At 38.7% G+C, this 18370-nt stretch overlaps 3 protein-coding genes across 6 annotated transcripts; 2 read left to right on the forward strand and 1 right to left on the reverse strand.

The window, feature by feature from the left end:
* Positions 1-468: 468 nt before the first annotated feature.
* Positions 469-6677, forward strand: LOC105044438 (ubiquitin-conjugating enzyme E2 7). Of its 2 annotated transcripts, none has more exons than XM_010922332.4 (6): positions 469-639; positions 765-867; positions 1762-1859; positions 1950-2050; positions 4235-4312; positions 6316-6677. In XM_010922332.4, exons 1-6 carry the CDS (start codon positions 591-593, stop codon positions 6391-6393), a joined length of 507 nt encoding a protein of 168 aa, XP_010920634.1. In that variant the 5' UTR covers positions 469-590; the 3' UTR covers positions 6394-6677. The 2 variants fall into 2 exon arrangements, with proteins under 2 accessions (XP_010920634.1, XP_019706322.1); XM_019850763.3 differs by having other exon boundaries at positions 504-639; positions 1731-1859.
* Positions 6678-7354: 677 nt separating this feature from the next.
* LOC105044439 (uncharacterized) lies at positions 7355-8565 on the reverse strand. The gene is made up of 2 exons (XM_010922333.4): positions 8301-8565; positions 7355-8173 (listed from the first exon to the last, which is right to left on the reverse strand). The coding sequence occupies exons 1-2, from the start codon at positions 8423-8425 to the stop codon at positions 7876-7878; spliced, it is 423 nt and encodes a 140-aa protein (XP_010920635.1). The 5' UTR covers positions 8426-8565; the 3' UTR covers positions 7355-7875.
* Positions 8566-12126: 3561 nt separating this feature from the next.
* Positions 12127-18365, forward strand: LOC105044440 (uncharacterized). 3 transcript variants are annotated; one of them, XM_010922334.4, is made up of 6 exons: positions 12127-12340; positions 14194-14407; positions 15833-16169; positions 16915-17853; positions 17963-18106; positions 18213-18365. In XM_010922334.4, the coding sequence occupies exons 1-5, from the start codon at positions 12255-12257 to the stop codon at positions 18103-18105; spliced, it is 1719 nt and encodes a 572-aa protein (XP_010920636.1). In that variant the 5' UTR covers positions 12127-12254; the 3' UTR covers position 18106; positions 18213-18365. The 3 variants fall into 3 exon arrangements, with proteins under 3 accessions (XP_010920636.1, XP_010920639.1, XP_010920638.1); XM_010922337.3 differs by adding an exon at positions 14016-14084 and having other exon boundaries at positions 12134-12340; positions 17963-18365; XM_010922336.3 differs by adding an exon at positions 14016-14070 and having other exon boundaries at positions 12134-12340; positions 17963-18365.
* The last annotated feature ends 5 nt before the right edge of the window (positions 18366-18370 follow it).

Here is an 18370-nt window from a genome sequence, read left to right on the forward strand (position 1 = left end):
AGAAGAGCCGTGCTCGACAAAGCAGGTTGAGGAGTTCGCATTAAAATACCAACTAGCAATTTGCTATATTGAAGGGACTTAAATATCATATATGCATTTTACCCAAGTGTTTTTATTTTTTTTGATTGGAGGATTTTACACGAGTTATTTCCCAATTCTCAGTTTGAACTAATATCGGGAATGTTACCCCCCAAAAAAAAAAAATAATATCGGGAAACCGTATCCCCCAATTAGTATTTGCTACGTGGGGTACTTCAAAAAATTTACATAGTAGTGGAGGGTTAATATGTAAAATGGTCACGTTACTTACGTGCCAAAGGACCATCAACGATGTCGTCGAAATGTTACCGTCATCAGTTCAAAGTTAAAGCTTGAAATATACGCATGTTTACATTTACCGCGCTATAAATGGGAAGCGATCCATCGCTATATACACCTTCTTGACCCGTCGCCGCCTCTTTTTCTCAGCCGAGTTGCAAAGTCTTTATTTATAGCCATCGACTGCTTCGGCTTCAAGGCCGGTGCTTTTCCTTTTACCCCACGCCTTTTGGGTCCCGAGTGAAGCTCCGCCCGCTAGCCTCCCTCCTTTCATGGCCTCGACGAGCCAGGCAAGCCTCCTCCTCCAGAAACAACTGAGAGGTACGAGGATCCGATCCTTCTTCTTCCATCGCCGCATCGATGTTTTCCAACGATTCCTCGAGTGATAGGCCATCGGGAAGCGCATCGATCGGTAGCTAACTATCTTTTCTTTGTTCTTGGTCTAGATCTCAGCAAGAATCCGGTGGACGGCTTTTCCGCTGGCCTCGTCGACGACAGTAACATCTTTGAGTGGAGCGTCACTATCATCGGCCCTCCGGATACGCTCTAGTGAGCATACTTGGTGTCCTTTTGGGTTTTGAAGTCGTTTTCTTTTCATTCTACGGTGTTACTTGGTCTCTTGGGTTTCGATACTAGACTCCATGCTTGACTGCGTTCTCAATTCTTGTCGATAGAAATGAGCATGATGTATATGATGAATTTGTCTTGATTATAGTGGTATCTGGCGTGGATTTGTTTTTAGAATAAGGTTTTCAGGGTTTGCTGCAATCCAGGGCTTGCTAAGCCTCGCAAAGTTGGGGGTTTTATGTGATTGATTGGAGTTTACATGGTGTAGTTGTGAAAATATGAGGGAAAAATGTTTTCCCCCCTAAATGTTGCTTTCTGTATTGAGATTCATATTTCATCTCACAATCCATTCGTGTGCATCGCTGTGCTTTTCTTGCATGGTGGATTTTTGTGGTTCCACTGCTTGGAAGTATTTTTTTTTTCTCAAGTTTACAGGAAGATCTTTTTGATTTCTTGGAACATGTTGGAGCTACTGCTTATGATTTACTAAATTCGTCATTCATCTTTTGCAATTTGTGTTCTTGTTGAATATTTATGAGTCATTTGGTCGGGACTATAAAGCCGCAAGTTTACATATTAACATCTGCAATTCTATGTTGAGATCTTTCCCTTAGATCTTGAATTCAGAAGATGGTTACTTAGAATCTTTCTAGGAACTGCTAAATCATGGCATGACGTTAGTTAAATCATGTCCTAGTTATCTTCAATTTGTCAGATATTCCTGATGTGCTGTTCTATATACATGGTTCAGCAAAAAATAAGTATTCTACAGTTAGTTGCATGTAGAATGTTAACATCTTTAAGTTTTTATGAGATCATTATACATTTCACCATTTTCTTTTCAGTGATCTTGATTGGCCAATCCTTGTGTTGTAGTGAAGGTGGTTATTTCAATGCTATCATGAGCTTTCCAACAAATTATCCCAATAGCCCTCCTACAGTTAGGTTTATATCAGAGATGTGGCATCCAAATGGTTGGTTACATATATTTGTCTCTGTCCGGTTTATTTTTATTATAAAAAAAATGAATTTTGAAAATTCATCAATGAGCACATTTTTCACAGTTTACCCTGATGGTCGAGTTTGCATATCAATTCTTCATGCTCCTGGGGAAGATCCGAATGGCTATGAGCTTGCAAGTGAGCGTTGGTCACCTGTGCACACGGTATGTTTTTAATATTATGCCGTTCCTATGTGCTTGCTTTTAAAGGTAAGTAGGTAACTCACCTTATAGCCCTCCTCCTGAACACCCTTTCTCTCCTTAAATAGAAAAATGTCATCTGTTATCATAAGACTGTTTTTATTATTTTTTAATAAATATGTTCCCAGACACAATACATTTCTGCACAGATTTTCAAAAAGTTAGGTAATGAATCTTAAACTTCTTCAAATAAGATGGATGATTTTTGGTGATCGTACACAATCTACAACATGCTTAATGTGTCAGTTACGAGAAATTCATGCCCAACAAGGAATTGACTGTGTAAATGGTGGGCAATCGTCACAATCTTACAATTCTGTACTCATCACCTTGTGCGTTGACAAGTTATGTTATTGTTTCCTGATTCCTTCTCGTATATGCAATGCAGGAGCCATAAACATAATGATGGTTGGCTTAAGTATTTTATTAGTATCTCTATGATTTTGAAAAAGCTTGTTCATCATATTCTTGTTTGTCATGAGCACATATATCTATATTTATACATGAAGTAAGTTTCTATATTTACACAAAAATTAAAATTATGTAATTTTAGCTCTTGGTGCTTTTCCAGCTACTAGGGCACTCAGCTTAGTACTTTTTCCCTTTTTTTTGTTTGTCAGGGGGTGGGGGGCTGTTGGTTCATGACCAAGGATCACGTGGGTGATTTGTTTGGACAATCTTGTGAAGACTTTCTAGAGTTATATCAGTTTCTTCTATTGTAGTGAAAAAGCAAGAGTAGTTCATGTATGAAGTGAGCTCTACAACACATTAACTTGAAACTGGTACTTGCTAAAGGAGGCAAATTCTTCAGTTTGGAGAGTGAATAATTTTTGCTTTTTGGGGGGCTTTTTATGGTCTGTTTGGTTCTCTCTCTTTTTTTCCCTCAATCCAGCTGCTTCATTCTTTTCGGCTTGTTGAGGAGTGAGATCTTCTTTCTTTATGTTTGGACTTTAATCATATGAAACTTTTATTTATTAAATGTAGCATGCTTTGTTCTTTTGTGAATGTAAGCAATTCCCAAATCACAAATCAACATAGCTCTAACTACCAACTTATGGTAGGGTATTTAGAGCAGTTATTATTGTTGTTGTTATGGTTATTTTTTCATATTTTTGTATTATAAAATTTGATAGCTTTGTGATGCCCTTGCCATGTTTTCCTAGAACTCCTATCTTTTGCATTTTTCTCTCATAAAGCAGAAAGTGGCAGCCTTACTAGGGGTCTGTGCCACGGGACTTTGTTTTTCTAAGATTGTTTTCGGCCCTCCTGGTTTGTTTCCTTGGTGTCATATCATATTGTCCTGGCAGACCCTGCTCACCTCCTTTTCCCATGTTTTCCTCTTCTGACTGATTTATGTGAGTTGGAAGGAGGGTCCTTCAAAGTTTTTGTTTTTTGAGGACAAAGATTAAATTTTAAATTGCATCCATCACATGAAGACAATTGTGAAGCTTTTCTTCCCTTTAAAAAATTTTTTTTTTTCATAGCAATCGATCAGAAATTCTCCATGAGAGGAGAAATTGACGAATGTTTGGTTGCTTTTGTACTCTTCACCCAGTGATATGAAGGGCCTTCAACTTAAGTTCTGTTTGAAAACCTACGTCTTATGGAAGTCTCTTCATGCTTGCTATAGACTATGCTATAGATTCTCCTAAAACGTGAACTTGTGAGCTAGAATTCTGATATTCAATGTAAGGTTTTCTTTATTCGTTGTCACACTCAAGCTTATGTATTTTGCTAGTAGGATGCAATCACAAGTACAGAAACAATTAAATTGAAATTACAAGTACAGAAATGATTAAATTGAAAACACATGATATTGTATGTTAAGTCAGGGGAAAGTCATGAATCACTATTCAACCGTGTTTAGTGGATCACTTGATTGGTCCTGGTTCAAGGAAATACTTAGAGAATTTCATGCTGCTTCTATAATTTTTATTTGGTATATTTTGAAATATGCTGGTGCATGGTATTTAAGCATCATTTGGTGGTAGTACTAAGTTGCTCAGGTGAAGAGTCTAAGATGGAAGTTTTGAAGTTCAATCCTGTACTCTGCATGGAAACTCATGTTGCCTTTCCATTTACTTATAATTGTATATTTTTTTTTCCCTCTCTTGGAACAGATTGTAATGAACATAGTTTGATATGCAGGTTGAGAGCATAGTTTTGAGTATCATTTCGATGCTTTCAAGTCCCAATGATGAGTCGCCTGCAAATATTGAAGCTGCTGTAAGCAAAGAAATGTTCTACCACTGCTATTACTGTTTATCTGCAACCTGAATTTCTGTTATCTGCTGTGATATTTATCTCTCAACAAGTTTGCTTAAGGAACCTGGAACTTTAGCGCAAACCAATTTGAACAAATAGAAAAACAAAGTTAAAATATATGTCGGAGTGGTAAGATATACAGGTTTTTGTTTCTTCATGTGCCTTTATTTTATCACGAAAATTATATCTGTTCCTTGGGTAGATGTTAAATTTTTTATTAGGGCTGATTTTCCAAAATTGAATCATCTTAGTTTTTTTAATAAATTAACATGTAAGGTTTCAATTCTAATAATTATGTGTTTGCTTTGAAGCTACATTTTTCTTGATGCTTTCATGGAAACATACTATTGGATCTAAATTTAGTTGGATCTGGATAAATAAACTAGTCTTAATTATGAAAACATGAGCATTATCAAGTGGTTCTTGATATTGGTTAACGAAGCATGTTGATCCTTTATCTTTAATGTATGAATTCTACATCATCTTTCATTTTGCTGATTTAATTTATTAGGGTATTAATACAATTTTCTAGCCTTTTAGATGCTATATTCCTAAAGTGAGTAGTTCTAGATCTGATGGTTTAAGTACACACTAGAAATCCTCCAGTACCAAGTTGATGACTTGAAACAGATGCGGGGCTATGATAGGATATACAAGGGAATCCCTGCCCTGCTTCCCCTTTGTCCGTGTAATATAGATGAAGGACATACAGACGCTAATTATATCGGCTCACAGATGTTGACTGGTGATGCCATTATGTCTTCAGCACCAGTGTGAAGTCAATTATTAACTGACTCTATTCTAAGTCTCCTAAAGCACAAGGGTACTTTGTATGCAACGTTGTCATAATAACGGTTTATTGCACAAGTTATTTCTGTTATTTCCTAGTCATGTTTTCCTATCATTATGATCATAAACCTACCTGTTTTTTAGTATCTTTCACATGGAAGTGTTCTTGTGCAACATAGCACAACAAACTACTGTGTCTGGCCCCCAACTACCTGTGCCCTTAGCATGCAGTAAATCCATGCCAGCTGGTGCACTAATGTCTGTTATTGCAATTTGAAAGCTCAAGCAAGCATCCTATGATAAAAAGTTGAAGTCCTTTTTCACGTAGACCCTCCACCAAGTAGGAGGAACTATGTTAGAAAGTGAAGTCTTTGCAAGGCCACACTTTTTCCTTAAATTTCATATTAGGAGAGGGTTTTAGGTCATGTTTCAGAAGTGGAATGCTAGATCTACCTATGCGCTGATATTATTTTTTTTCCTGATCCTACACCAAGTGCCAGTCGGGTCAGGATGATCGTAGTTATGTGCACATCGTGTAGGCAGTGTTTTTTCTACACGCATGTAGGTGTAGCCATGGATTTAAACTACCGTGTGTTTTCCCTTGCCAATCATGGTCTGGCTTGTGCCCATGCCAATCACAGGCTGGCATGTGCCATGCCAATCACAGGCTGGCTTGCCCTGCTATATGGAGGTGTGTTGGCCTTGTGCCAGGGCTCGAGCAATCCAAATTTACCAACAGCATTGTTTAATAGTGCATTGGTGCATGGAGCAAAGCTCTGACACAGTTTGATAAGGACTGGCACAGACTGATGGCAGGATATAGAGGTAGATAATTGAACACCATGCTCATGACTAATGGGGACAGTACCTGCTGTATGGCACAAACTGGCATGGCAGATGCTTTAATCCATGGATCTAGCTCTTCCTTGATTAGAATAGCCTAGTGATAATTTTGGTAGAATATCCTAGGGATCTTTGCAAGGCAACTTTTTAATGATCAAATTCTTGATGGCTTGAAATTGAAGAATGCTTGATGATATGGAGCTAATTGTTCGGTTATTCTTATTTGCTCGTACATATTTTTTTCTTCTTCATATCTGCCATCAATTGGTGAGGTCTGAACAGAACTTTTCTTTGACACAATTACACAAACCTCTTTTTATTGCCAATCGCAGAAGGAATGGAGAGAGAGAAGAGATGATTTCAAGAAGAAAGTTAGTCGCATCGTTAGAAGATCGCAGGAAATGCTTTGAAAGCTTTAAAAGCAGGCTTCATGGAGATATGGTGAGTCATAGCTTCATGCCTGTTTTGCTGGGAAACTATATATAGGTTGGGTGTCCTCAATTTGTTGCTTGTCTAATGATGGTTTAATAGAGCATCTAGATCTTTGGTTGGTTTGCCAATGGTTTGTGTTATTGTCATGGTTGCCATCTCGTTTTTGTCATAAGAAACAGCAGGATCCAGATGTTGTAATTCATTTAACACAATTTGTATGTCTGTAGGTGTCCTGATTTAAGGCCTTGTCTAATTCCTTGTCTCTGGTTTGTTATTTTTATTTATCAAAAATTGCTTCACAATTTATGAAGCCAACCCTGTTTTACAAGTCAACTAGAAAATTAATGCCCTTGTTATTGTTGTTAGGACTTATAAATGCGGTTCAATTTTTAATTTAATATTCTTTTAAGAATGCAAGAAGGTACCCTATGTAGTTACTTATCTAACATTGTGACTTCTACATACCATTTTACATTCCATGATTTTCTTAATTTTATTATTATTCTTCTTTTTTGATACATTTCTTATTATCCCGTTCCGCTGCTAAACTTCTCCATTCTAAAGAGCCGATCATGAGATTTTTCCTTTTTCAAGTTTGGATTTGTTTATCTACTGTACCTTTTTATTTTTCCCCATTTAATTCTTTACTTCTAGCCTGTCTATAATCAAGTTCTTTGCGTGGGAATCATTCATTTTGCAAGATAAAGTTATTGGCAGTATTGGAGCCACCATGCGATTTAAACGGTTGGCATGTGACATATACTTAGACCCAATGATGGCATAGCTGGAGTACAAGGGAAATTATCCTCTCCTGATTCTGGGATTGGAAACAAAGGACGTTCTCTCTACGTGCTGTCGTGTTACGGTTTTGCAAATCAGTATGCCCTGACCTTCCCGAATTCCTTCGTGCTGGAACCTGAAGAAGTCCGGATTAGGTGCTAGCCCACTCCGGTCTTGGGTTGCGTTGAGTTGAAACCTGGTCTCTAATTTTTTTTTGGTAACAGGTCTCTAATCTGCTTTTGAGATTACAAAAAATAGATTATCGACCACATGTTTATATAGAAACCCAATGAGGTTAAGAATCGGGCTGTCTCCTCTATGATCAATTACTTATTATTCTAGGATTATGATTATCCGGACCTTGTAACATTCTAATTATCTGATGTATACAAATAGGATTTATCTTGTTGGAAATTGCTTAGTCAAACCTTCCCGTTTTCCAGAAAGATTGCATGGGAAATCTCTAAAACCGAAGACAAACGATCTCATACGATTATTAGTTTATTCGGGTGCAGTGCAGAACTTTATTTAATATCCTTACAGATTACTTAGAATGCTAGTGGTGCCTGCATTAGTTAATTTTAGATATAGTCATAACTAGCCGAATCTCAAAGACCATGGCATCTGCCGCATAACGTAATGCAATCCGAAGGGCGATATGTAGCAGTGAGAGAGATTATTCATGGACGCGGCTCCTCCACGTAGCTTCCCAGGCGCACGACGATGCCGTCGATGTCCCGAACATAGCCGACCCTCTGACCCCAAACCTTGTCTTCGGGCTTGCTCACTGGAACGGCTCCGTTCTCTACCGCCCTTTTGTAGGCCGCATCTACGTCGGCAAAAGCGAAGCAGACCTCCACGGGCCCCCTCTCCAATCCCCCGGCTGGAGCCTGCACTGCTCCCGTCAAGCCGTCGGTCTCCCTCTGATGCACCGGCGTGAAGGCGATCGTCGTCTGCCCGCTATCCAACTCGCCCCATCTAAAGCAATTACACCATTAGAACACACACACACACACACACACACACACACACATATATATATATATATAGGAGAGTTGAAAATCTTGGTTATAAATTGTATTTAGAGAGAAGAAGAAATGGAGACTTGTGGGACTCGTCAAGGCGACGGACGCTGTAGCCGAAGGCGTTGGAGTAGAAGGCCACCGACTTAGCGACATCTTGGACGTAGACGACGGTGTAGGCAAAAGCTGGGCTTAAGTTTGGAGCCATACGCCACTCTTGTCACTCACGGATGTAGATCTTTGTTCTCCCTCACTCTCTTTACTGGATATGGGCAAGCTGTGGGTGAGAAGCCTTCTTTTAGACGCCTGGTTTTGAGCGAGTCAAGGACGAGTGAGACAAGGAAGCGGAGAGAGGTGGCGGCCATGCACGCCATATCATTCCCCTGGCCCCCACGTCTGCTGAAAGAGCGGACTTCAGAAAGCCGCGGGACTCGAGTTGGTTGGTTTCTCATTTCCTGCGCTACCCTATTCGGTGGTGTCCCTCGTGTTGTCTGGGCACCACATGCAGTAATATTATATTTGGGGGTTGGCCCGGTTTGGTACAGGTATCAGGAGTACATAGCTTGTCATATATGCTTATAATAGAATTCTATTTCTAATTTATTTTAGTTTCCTGTTTTAATTCCAGTTGAAATGATTTGTCTTTGGTCATTGAAGTTAGATTTTTTTTTTTTTTTTGATCGAAAGCGAAGCGATCATTGAGGTTAGATAGTCTTATTATTTTATGCGAAAGAAGACAAAAGTATGAGATGAAAAACGTGTCAGGTAATTTAAATTTGAAGGGAACCAATCTCTTTAGATTTGGTGGCTGATAGAGTATAGAATAGAAGAAAAGTTTCTTTTAACTTAAGGTTCGTATCAAGCTTGGAGCACGGTAAATTAGATCTATGTCAACTTATTTAAATATGGAGGAAATCAATTTAATTAGAACTAATTTGAATGGAACAAATGCAATTCGAATTGATGGTAATATAGATTTTTAATTTTTTTTTTTTGATACAAATAGAGTATCATACTATTTCAATATGAATACAATTTAAAAAATTAAAATATAAAATATTATAAAAATATTTTTTAGCTTGAAATAAGGTATATTGGTGATTTTATTTTTAATAATAATAATAATAATAATAATAATAATAATAATAATAATAATAATAATAATAATAAAAGGGGATGGGAGAGAAGTAGGAGACTTAAGAGTATGGAGATGTGAAAGGAGAGAGAGGCTATGGTTTTGTGAGTGTTCTCAGGGAAAAAGCCGAGAACGGCTAATGTTTGTCCTTTCCCTTGCACTTTCTCTTATTTTATTCGATATTTGTTTGCAGTGATCCAGGCACATTTAATCTACGTGTCGTGTAGTTCTATATGCGATCACGTAGTGTGTAGATTTTTCTACCAGAGGTCCAACCCAGCTTGGATGCTTTCACAAAATTGAGTGGATACGATGGTCCGTCGTATGGATCCCGCTGACTTTCGAAAGGTGGAACCTAGAAGTACGATTAGGCATAAGTGGGCCATGGAACCAGAGCATTTGCTCCACGACCCACGTGGCACGAGTCATGCGTAGGACATGTGCTCACAGCTGGATACCCGTAGGAAAAGAACTAAAGAAATTTATTTGTACAACGATATTCAAGGTTGGGGACGTTGATGAAACTTTGTTGGCAAAATGGCCGTGTCATGTACTTTTCATTATTTAGGTATCTTAATTCATGGATGACTGTTGGATCTCACTGTATCACTCATGCTACGCATATGATAGTTGGATTTTAGCCATCTATCTTTCTGATTGAAGGATATAATGGTAATTGAAGATTATACAACTCTATGTAATGCAAAATATGTACCATAAAGAATCCCGGCTCCATTTGACTTTGGTTCAAAGAGAGCAGGGACAATACATCATGCTAGATGAGTGATTTTTTCATTTTTTTTTTACCAAACAGATGATTGTATCATTTTAGGTGGCTACAACCCATAAAATCAGAAAATAAAAAATCCTACGGAACCCATAGGCATGTCTCACCCTATTGCTAGATCTAGTCTTTGACGTGCTCAACAACATAAGTATGCTGTTCGTCTTTCAAAAAATATACCGAATAGACACTGCAGCAGACTAACGAAGAGATGTCCAGATGTCACAGAGAAGGGGATAAGCCTCCAACTGTCTTATGTCATCTGAGATCCAACCGATAACAATCGCCGAATCACCTTCTATATATATCCTTTCTATCCGCAGCTCCTATCTAATACAAATAATACCTATCCAGATAGCTCAAAGCTCAGTCTCAGGACAGATAGCTTAAATAGATATAAGCCCTTACTGCCAAAATCTGATCTCTGATCTCGGATGATAAAGCCAACACTATCTCTGCCATCCTGACACTACATCAAAATTAATTTTGATAAATTCAAGGAAGGAGCTCCAAAGAAATAAAGATAACCCTCCGATTCACTGCAAGAGTAGTATGGGAGTTCCAATGCTCAAGGGCCATCAAAGGATGGGTCAACAGCGTCAAAATGACAGTATTATATAGCCAATCACATAGCTTTCTTAGTATTCGATGTGCAGGCACCACCTTAGCTTCGAAGATCAGATTATTTCTGGATAGCTAGATTGATAAGTGATATACACATCCTTCCTCTAGGTACATGTCAACCCTTCAGTTGTGCTTCAACGAATTGTATCCAAGAAGGGATCTTGTCAAAGACCGCCACTAGCCTCCCAAGATAGGCCCTCCACCCTCCTCTAAACCAGCCTCACTCTTGGACACTGTAGAAGGGCATATGCTTCGTCAACTCATCCCTGGCCTACAGATCTGGCAAGAGACTAGAAGGTACATACCCCTGTTCCTGATAATGTGTGTATCGGAAGCTGGTTCTAAGCAATCTTCCAAAGAAAAAACCTCATCCTGAGATGAGCAGCTATTCTCTAGATCTAAGTAGCCCCGATCCTTTTATGCAATGCCGCCTTGTACACTTGAAGAGGTCTTCATGAGGGTCTTGGAGCTGCAAGAGTGGCCCCACACCTTCAAATCCTAGGTTCAATAGATGAACATCGAGATGATGAGAATCTGATAAGTAAGCAGACTACTAAAAAGATGAATGAATCCTGTGCTCTCCAGTCTCTACATCAATAGTGAACAAGTCACAGATTCATAGATATTCGTTTACTTTAAAACTAATGTAAGTCAGCCATCAGAAGAGGGCAAGCTGAAAATTCTAGCATCTGGCTCACATTAATCAAAATATCATCCCCAACTAACCATCTGATCTGAACCAGTACTGTAGAGGCACGAGTATAAATCTTCTTGTAGATGAAGGAGCAATCATAAATAATCCAGATCTAAGATTTCTGACCCCATGTCTCGCATCGAGCTTCATTAACCCCATAAGTAATTAAATTGGAGAAGGAATCTAGCTACATTTTAAGCACGTCTGAAAGATCATTTTGATAACCATCGGGGCCCAGAAATGACTTGATCTCGGCCAAAACTTGCATGGTGGCGAATCATATTTGGTCATTGGAAAGTCCAATCAACACGACCGATACAAAATGGCTCCGGACGACCAATTGACCTCAGGCCCAAGAACTCGATCCAACTCGAACCGGTCGGATCCGGAAGGCTCCCAGCTGTCCACATTCGAAGGATTCTTATGAACGTAAGATCAAGATCTGACGGTGTCGTGATGGACCTTGTCAGACAAGTACCGAGAGCACCGTGCGCGATGGTGCTAAACCGAAGGTCCAACATAAAAGGGTGCCCGTCATCCATCGGGCATCGGGCCGCCGTTGCTCGAGCGCGTTCCATCAATCCAAACCGTCCGATGAAAGGTTGCTCATCGTGTAATATTGACCTGCCGGACCGCCGGACGACAGCCCGACAGTAAAAAGTAGCGTGGCCCCTCTGGTTCCTCCCTCTCCCCATTGCAGAGCTCAGACCTCGAGCAGGCTCCTCTCCTCGCTCGGGGAGAAGCAGGAGGCTCCCCATCTCCTTGTTCTCTCGCTAGTGTTTGATGACCTGAGAGCTCTCATGGCTTCGATCGCTGGAGAGTCCATGGAGCTCGAGGCGATGCGCAAGGAGGACGGCTCTTGGCACCCTTGCCGCGCCTCCTTGAGGTCCTCTCTTTCCTGTTCACCGAATTTTGGGATTGGCCATTGGCATTTCGGTTCGATTTCAAGTATTTTTATTGATGGGTGATTCAGAACTCCAAATGACCTTAGTCCTTTCTGAAGTGCTTCCATGTTAATGGATCGCACCTTCAATATATTGGATTATATCGAATGTTGTGACCCTGATCTTTATTTATCTGTGCAATCTTTGAATATTGTTGTCTAGTGACATTTCCACGCACAAAGATGTTAAATCGTTCCCCAATAGGTGCTCCCAATTCTTGGACTGTGTTTCCTAGGAGTTAAATTTGTGTAATAGAAGCTACTGGCAGGAAGGCTCAGTTCACGGTAGCAATGATTAGCTTTTATGCTTTCTTCATATGCTAAATTGTTTGCTTGTAACTATTTTCTCTCTCAGTGTGCTGTGTAGCTTATGTTATCAATTTTGTAGGGTTAGGGAAATATCTACAGTTGATAGCTAAGTTTGCATCATTCTGGTCATACAATTAGGCATTGGTGAATTATTTCATTAAATCCACTTCCAACGACTAACTATCTAATCTCGCAATGTTTTTGGTATTTAAAATAAGAATGTGCCTTTTGTAATCCGTGCTTGATTTGTATACCTGAGAAATGGTTTTATAACCTTTTGTTCATGCTAAGGTAAAGAACATTGCCTACGTAGTATCTTAATGTTCATGAAAGACAAGCACGCCATCGTATTGATGCTGGTGGGAATGAAAGGAAGCTGTATAGTAATGTGTATCTCTGAGAAATGGTTTCAGAATATTTTGTGCATTAGTGCTGGGAACTCTGACCATCTAGTATCTGAATGTGCATGCAGGACATCATGTTACCATATGAAACATTGGTAGTAATGAATGTTATGAGAATTGTACAATTATCTCAATAAACTAGCTTGTCTTATCCACATGAAATTATAGTCGTGGATTAACATGTGGTCCAATGAAGTTTCAGTGTCTTACAATTGGCTCTAAACATTATGTCAATCCCCTATGCTGGTACTGAGTTCCTGGAAAAAGCAATTTTGGTCAATAAAAGCTTGCATTAGAGCTACCTAATTGGTTTAACAAGCTAAGTTCATGCCACCAAAGAAGGCAAGGTTTCATATAAGGAATCACATGCAGTTCAAAAGCCAAATTGCCAAATTAACCAATCTTTCATCTGGATCCTATCTCTTGTACAAGAAGTTTCTCAGACTCCAAGTGAGATCATTGAAAGAAGGCTTTATTAGAGCTGCAAGGGCTGTACAAATTTGAGTTTTGAGTTATTTGTGATATTAACATCAACAATGCAATTTTTGTATTTGCTATGCCATTGAGGGGGAAAAAATTGAAACTAATAGGAAAGCTAAGTTCTTCCCTTTTTCGTGAGTTGCATCTAGTTCTTATTAATCCACTTGTACTTCTAGCATTTATAAAGGCTTTAATTACGTGCATGCTATCTAATTTTGTCTTCTTGTTCACCTATTTAAATTGCTTATTTTTAAATTGTTCTAAGGTGTAAGTAGAATAATGCTGTTCCGAATTGCAAATGCACCTTAACTTGATTTTCTATATAGATATACAAACATTTATGTATGCCTAAGAAAATACACGTCAACATCATACTTATACATAAATTCGTGGCAACTAACAGCTGCTTTTGTGATTTTAATCAGATTATAGACATGCCTATGCACATGTAGACTTGCATATGTATATATGCATGTGTAGGTATGACATAATCAGTAAGTAAAATGTGTATGATTTCATTTTTTTGAAGTTTGAGTTATTTCTAATTATTTTTTCTTTCTGACTTTTATTGAGATTTTTGAATCATGACTATTACCTGTGTAGGTCTAATGATGCAACTTCTTTTATTATTGTGGAATTTGAAAGTTGCGATGAAGAAGATATCATATCCAACAGAGAAGATGCCTTAGCACGTTTACGCTTTCGATCCATCCCTCTCCAAGATGGTGAGTGTTCTCATATCAAAGAAGGAGATTGTGTTCTAGCCATGCGCAAGGGTCAGACTAGGAGCTTGTTCTTTGATGCTGTTATAGAGAAGGTACTTAGTTTACACCAAATCTTTCTGTTCCTGTAGATCTACGTGATTACAAATAATAATAAAAGGAAGAAACATGTGGAATTTCTATTTATGTTGTGGGAGTTCTCTTTGCTTTTCTTACATGCTCAATTTCTGTTTGGAATGAAGCCAAATAGCCTATTTTACTTAGTTGAGACAGGAATTTCCATTCACATGTTCATTTTGTTTCAGGTATTGGAAGAGAATAGTGTTTTATACTATGTTCACAATGTTTTGAGCAGGAAATTAATAGTTCAGTGAGTCAAAGCTTGGATTTGACTGGGATGTGTATGACAGACCAAAACATGGAAACTACCTCTTTCTACGTGAGGGTATTGCTGCATACATTTAACCCTCCCCTAGACCTTGCAATGGCAGGAGCCTCATACATTAGGCCACCCTTTTAATGTGTGACAAACCAAAATCAAATTAGGACATGTTCTCTTGTAATTTCTATAGATATTATCAAATGGTACTATAAACACATTGAAGTAGCTGAATGCGTATGTATAATTTTCTCATGCATGAAATTTTTGGCCATGTGGGTTGACAAAAATGAAAAACGGGATGTCTTCTTGTAAGGTTAGCTTTGCAAAGATGACATAGTTAGAAGAAAGATCTGACCAGATAGCTGGGCAGTGTGAGATCAGGCAGTTCTGTGTTGAAAAATAAACTAACCACAGCATACAAGAATGGTGCAGGTTTTGCTCTAGTACCAACCGTTCTCCTAAAAATACTTCCTCTATGCGTTAAACCTTTATTCAACCTTGGATGTCCGGGCCCCCTATACAGAGTGAACAGGAACTTTGAAGTGGCACCCCAAGGAGTTGATGGGTAACTGGGTTTCCAGTTTATTATTAGACATTGTTAACCAGTTTTGTACTTACTGGTTTGTTTGTTAACTTATGGTTGGGCACATTAATATCTGTTGTTTGTATTTCAAAGGAGAGTCATGACTCTTTTAGTCCAATTATTTTTCATAATTTTATTAAGTTAGATCCAGTGTTTTCAGATATCCCAAACTCAGGGTTTTAGCAGTCTACCATTCCTGCTTTAGGGTGTACTTAACAATAGGTACTTGAGAACGTTATTGTTGTTGTCTCAAGTGGAAATGAAGCTTAGTATCAACTTAACATTAAGTTTTTTTTTTTGTTGCCCCTTTGAACTTGTATAATGATTAATTTGAACTCTATTGTTTCTACAAGGGAACATAATGCTAGTAGTTTGGGTGTGTAGATTCTTGCCCATGCAGGTAACATGATCCAAAGAAAAGATAAGGGCAAAACTTCCAAAAGGACTGTTAAAGATGCTCTTCTTCAACTCTTCCTATTGCATTTTTATCTGTTCATTATACGAATGCTTGCTCCATGCAAATTTGGTTTCACATTTGATCTGTGTCATTTGCAGACATACAGAGTGAAACACTCAAACCGAGTGTACTGCAGATGCACTTTTGACGTCAAATGGCTCAATCCTATGCTGAATGAGGAAACTATGACTGTTCCATCGAAGTCAGTTATGAAACACTCTGATAAAGACATTGATAGCCACCCAGTGTTTGCTGCCTTCTTAACTGCTTTGACTTGTAGAAATGGTGTGCAAGTTCCTTCATTCCTTGATCTTTTAGAGGAAACCACCTGTGAAACTGACCTCCATGGATTGTTGGAAAAGCAAATAGAAGAATTAAGCAAATTGGCTGACGGATCCGAGGGCTCGAAAGATGTTCTTTTAGAAGTTAAAAGACGTAGGTTTCTATCTGCAGCCATTGATTTTGATCAGTTATAAGAAAAATGAATTTCCTGGTCATTTTTTTCCCTTAAATTTAAATGTTAACGCGATGGAAATAAAGATATAAAATGGAAGGAGGACTCCATTGGTCTAAGAAAAGCACTTTTTTAGAAAAAAGAAAGAACTGCTCAAAGCCTCAAATGAACTTATTTACCTCTCATAGCATGTAGACTATTTGTTCATAAACACAAATTATTGTAATTTTGCCTCCATCTAGGAAGCAAGGCCCCTGGCTTGATTAATAGCACTTAATAGTGTTATTTTGTTATCCATTCATCCATAACTAATGGACTATATATCCATATGATATCCTTAAACTACGTACTGCTATTTTTTTTTGTTATTTTTATAATGACAAATTATAACAGCACATACTTGGAATATCTTTACAATCCTATGCATATGAGCAACATTTGCTGTACCACCTATACCGCCCGGTATGGAGTGTACCATACCATATCGGTACCGTACTGGTATGCCAAACCATCCTGTACTGACACAGCCATACTGTACAATACTGTGCTCTGATATTATAGTGGGATTTCACCGGTACAGGGTCTAGTATGGAGACGGTGAACATTGCATATGAGTATGTATGTCAAAAACTTATCTACAAGTTTCCAGATGAATTATTATTATAGTTACTATTGATTTGATTAGTTGGTCGGCTTATGATACAACTGAACATTTCCTGTTTACAGCTAACCTCAATGACCACAGACAGAATAAAGTCGTTGCTACTTCACATACATATCTGTTAAGCTGTCATGATGATTTCAGAACATCTGCCAGGGGCCAGAGTAAACAAATTGAGATCGAACACGAGAAACATGTGGAAGATGTGCCTCTTCTCAGCCCTCTTGCTGCTCGTGCAGCTCTGGCTTCATTAGTGCATGAACTACCACATGAACCTGAATTTCCTGTCTGTCAAATAGGAAAATATGACCATGAGGACCCGGCACCAGAAAATCTGGCAAAGCACGTCAATGAGCACTTGTTGGATGTTGAGGGCTTGCTCGTCAACTCTGATTCCAAAATCAGGAATGATGCATCTGTTGTTTTAAGTTCCACCCAGAATTCAAACAGGGATGCACCAGTTGAAGGTAGAAATTTATCAACGTCATCTATTTCCACTAGAAGAAAGATTACGAAAAAATATATGTTGGAGGAATTCCCAGATTCTTTAAGTTCACAAGAGAAAGCAGAAGGAGCATCTAAAGAGTCAGGCAAGAAACTGGGTAGCTCTACCACCATGAAGCATTTGAAAACTTCAGTAACAAATAGGAAGCTGAGTGGTAGCATGGCAGTAACAAGGTTAACTCGTTCAGCTGTACAGAGAGAGATACTAAATCCGACCATTGAAGTGGGGCAAGGGTCCTCAAATGAAAAGTTCAAAAGTCTTGTAAGCACAAGGTTAATGCATTCTGCAGAGCAGAAAATGAGGAGGGATGCAAACATCAAGCAAGAGGTGAGAAGCAGCAACTTGATTCAAGATGCAGAAGAACTTGTCACACCTGAGAATAGTGAGAGAAAGAAGAAGAAACTGATTCCCTCTTCTGTAGATACCAAGACCAATTTGCTGGAGAGTAGGAAGAGGACCATAGCATCCAGTGTTACTGGACCTACTGAGGAAGATCAAGGTGATTGAAGCAAATGGCAAATTTCTGATCTTTTTTATACTGGCATATTTTATAACCAGCCTTGTTTAGTTTCCAATACTTGCATGATAGGACATCTTGATTCTTTCAGGTGAAATTTTGGAAGACTCTGAAAATTACCCAGCTGCGAAAAAGAAAGCATCTTCTTCTAAGAAGCCCCCATTGCGGTTCTCACCAAGGCTTAGGTTCCTCCCTAGAACACGCTCACAAAAGAATTCAGCAGCACGTGACTAAGGTGATTCCTTTTTTTTCTTTTCAAGGGGCATGTTTTTTGCGTTTTGTGCTGATCGGTAATATAGTTAGGTACAGCTGAAATGTAAGACATATATATTTCTCCATAGGGATCGTCACCAGTTCAAGAATGTTGATTTAAAAACCTCTATCACCAGGTAATGTGATATGATGTCCCTCAGAGAGATATATGTATCCATGCATGATCTCGCAATCATCTTAATACTCTTGCACAGTTGCAGTTAATGATTTTAGTTAACACACATGC

This window comes from Elaeis guineensis, chromosome 5 (assembly GCF_000442705.2).
Source record: "Elaeis guineensis isolate ETL-2024a chromosome 5, EG11, whole genome shotgun sequence".
NCBI lineage: Eukaryota > Viridiplantae > Streptophyta > Magnoliopsida > Arecales > Arecaceae > Elaeis > Elaeis guineensis.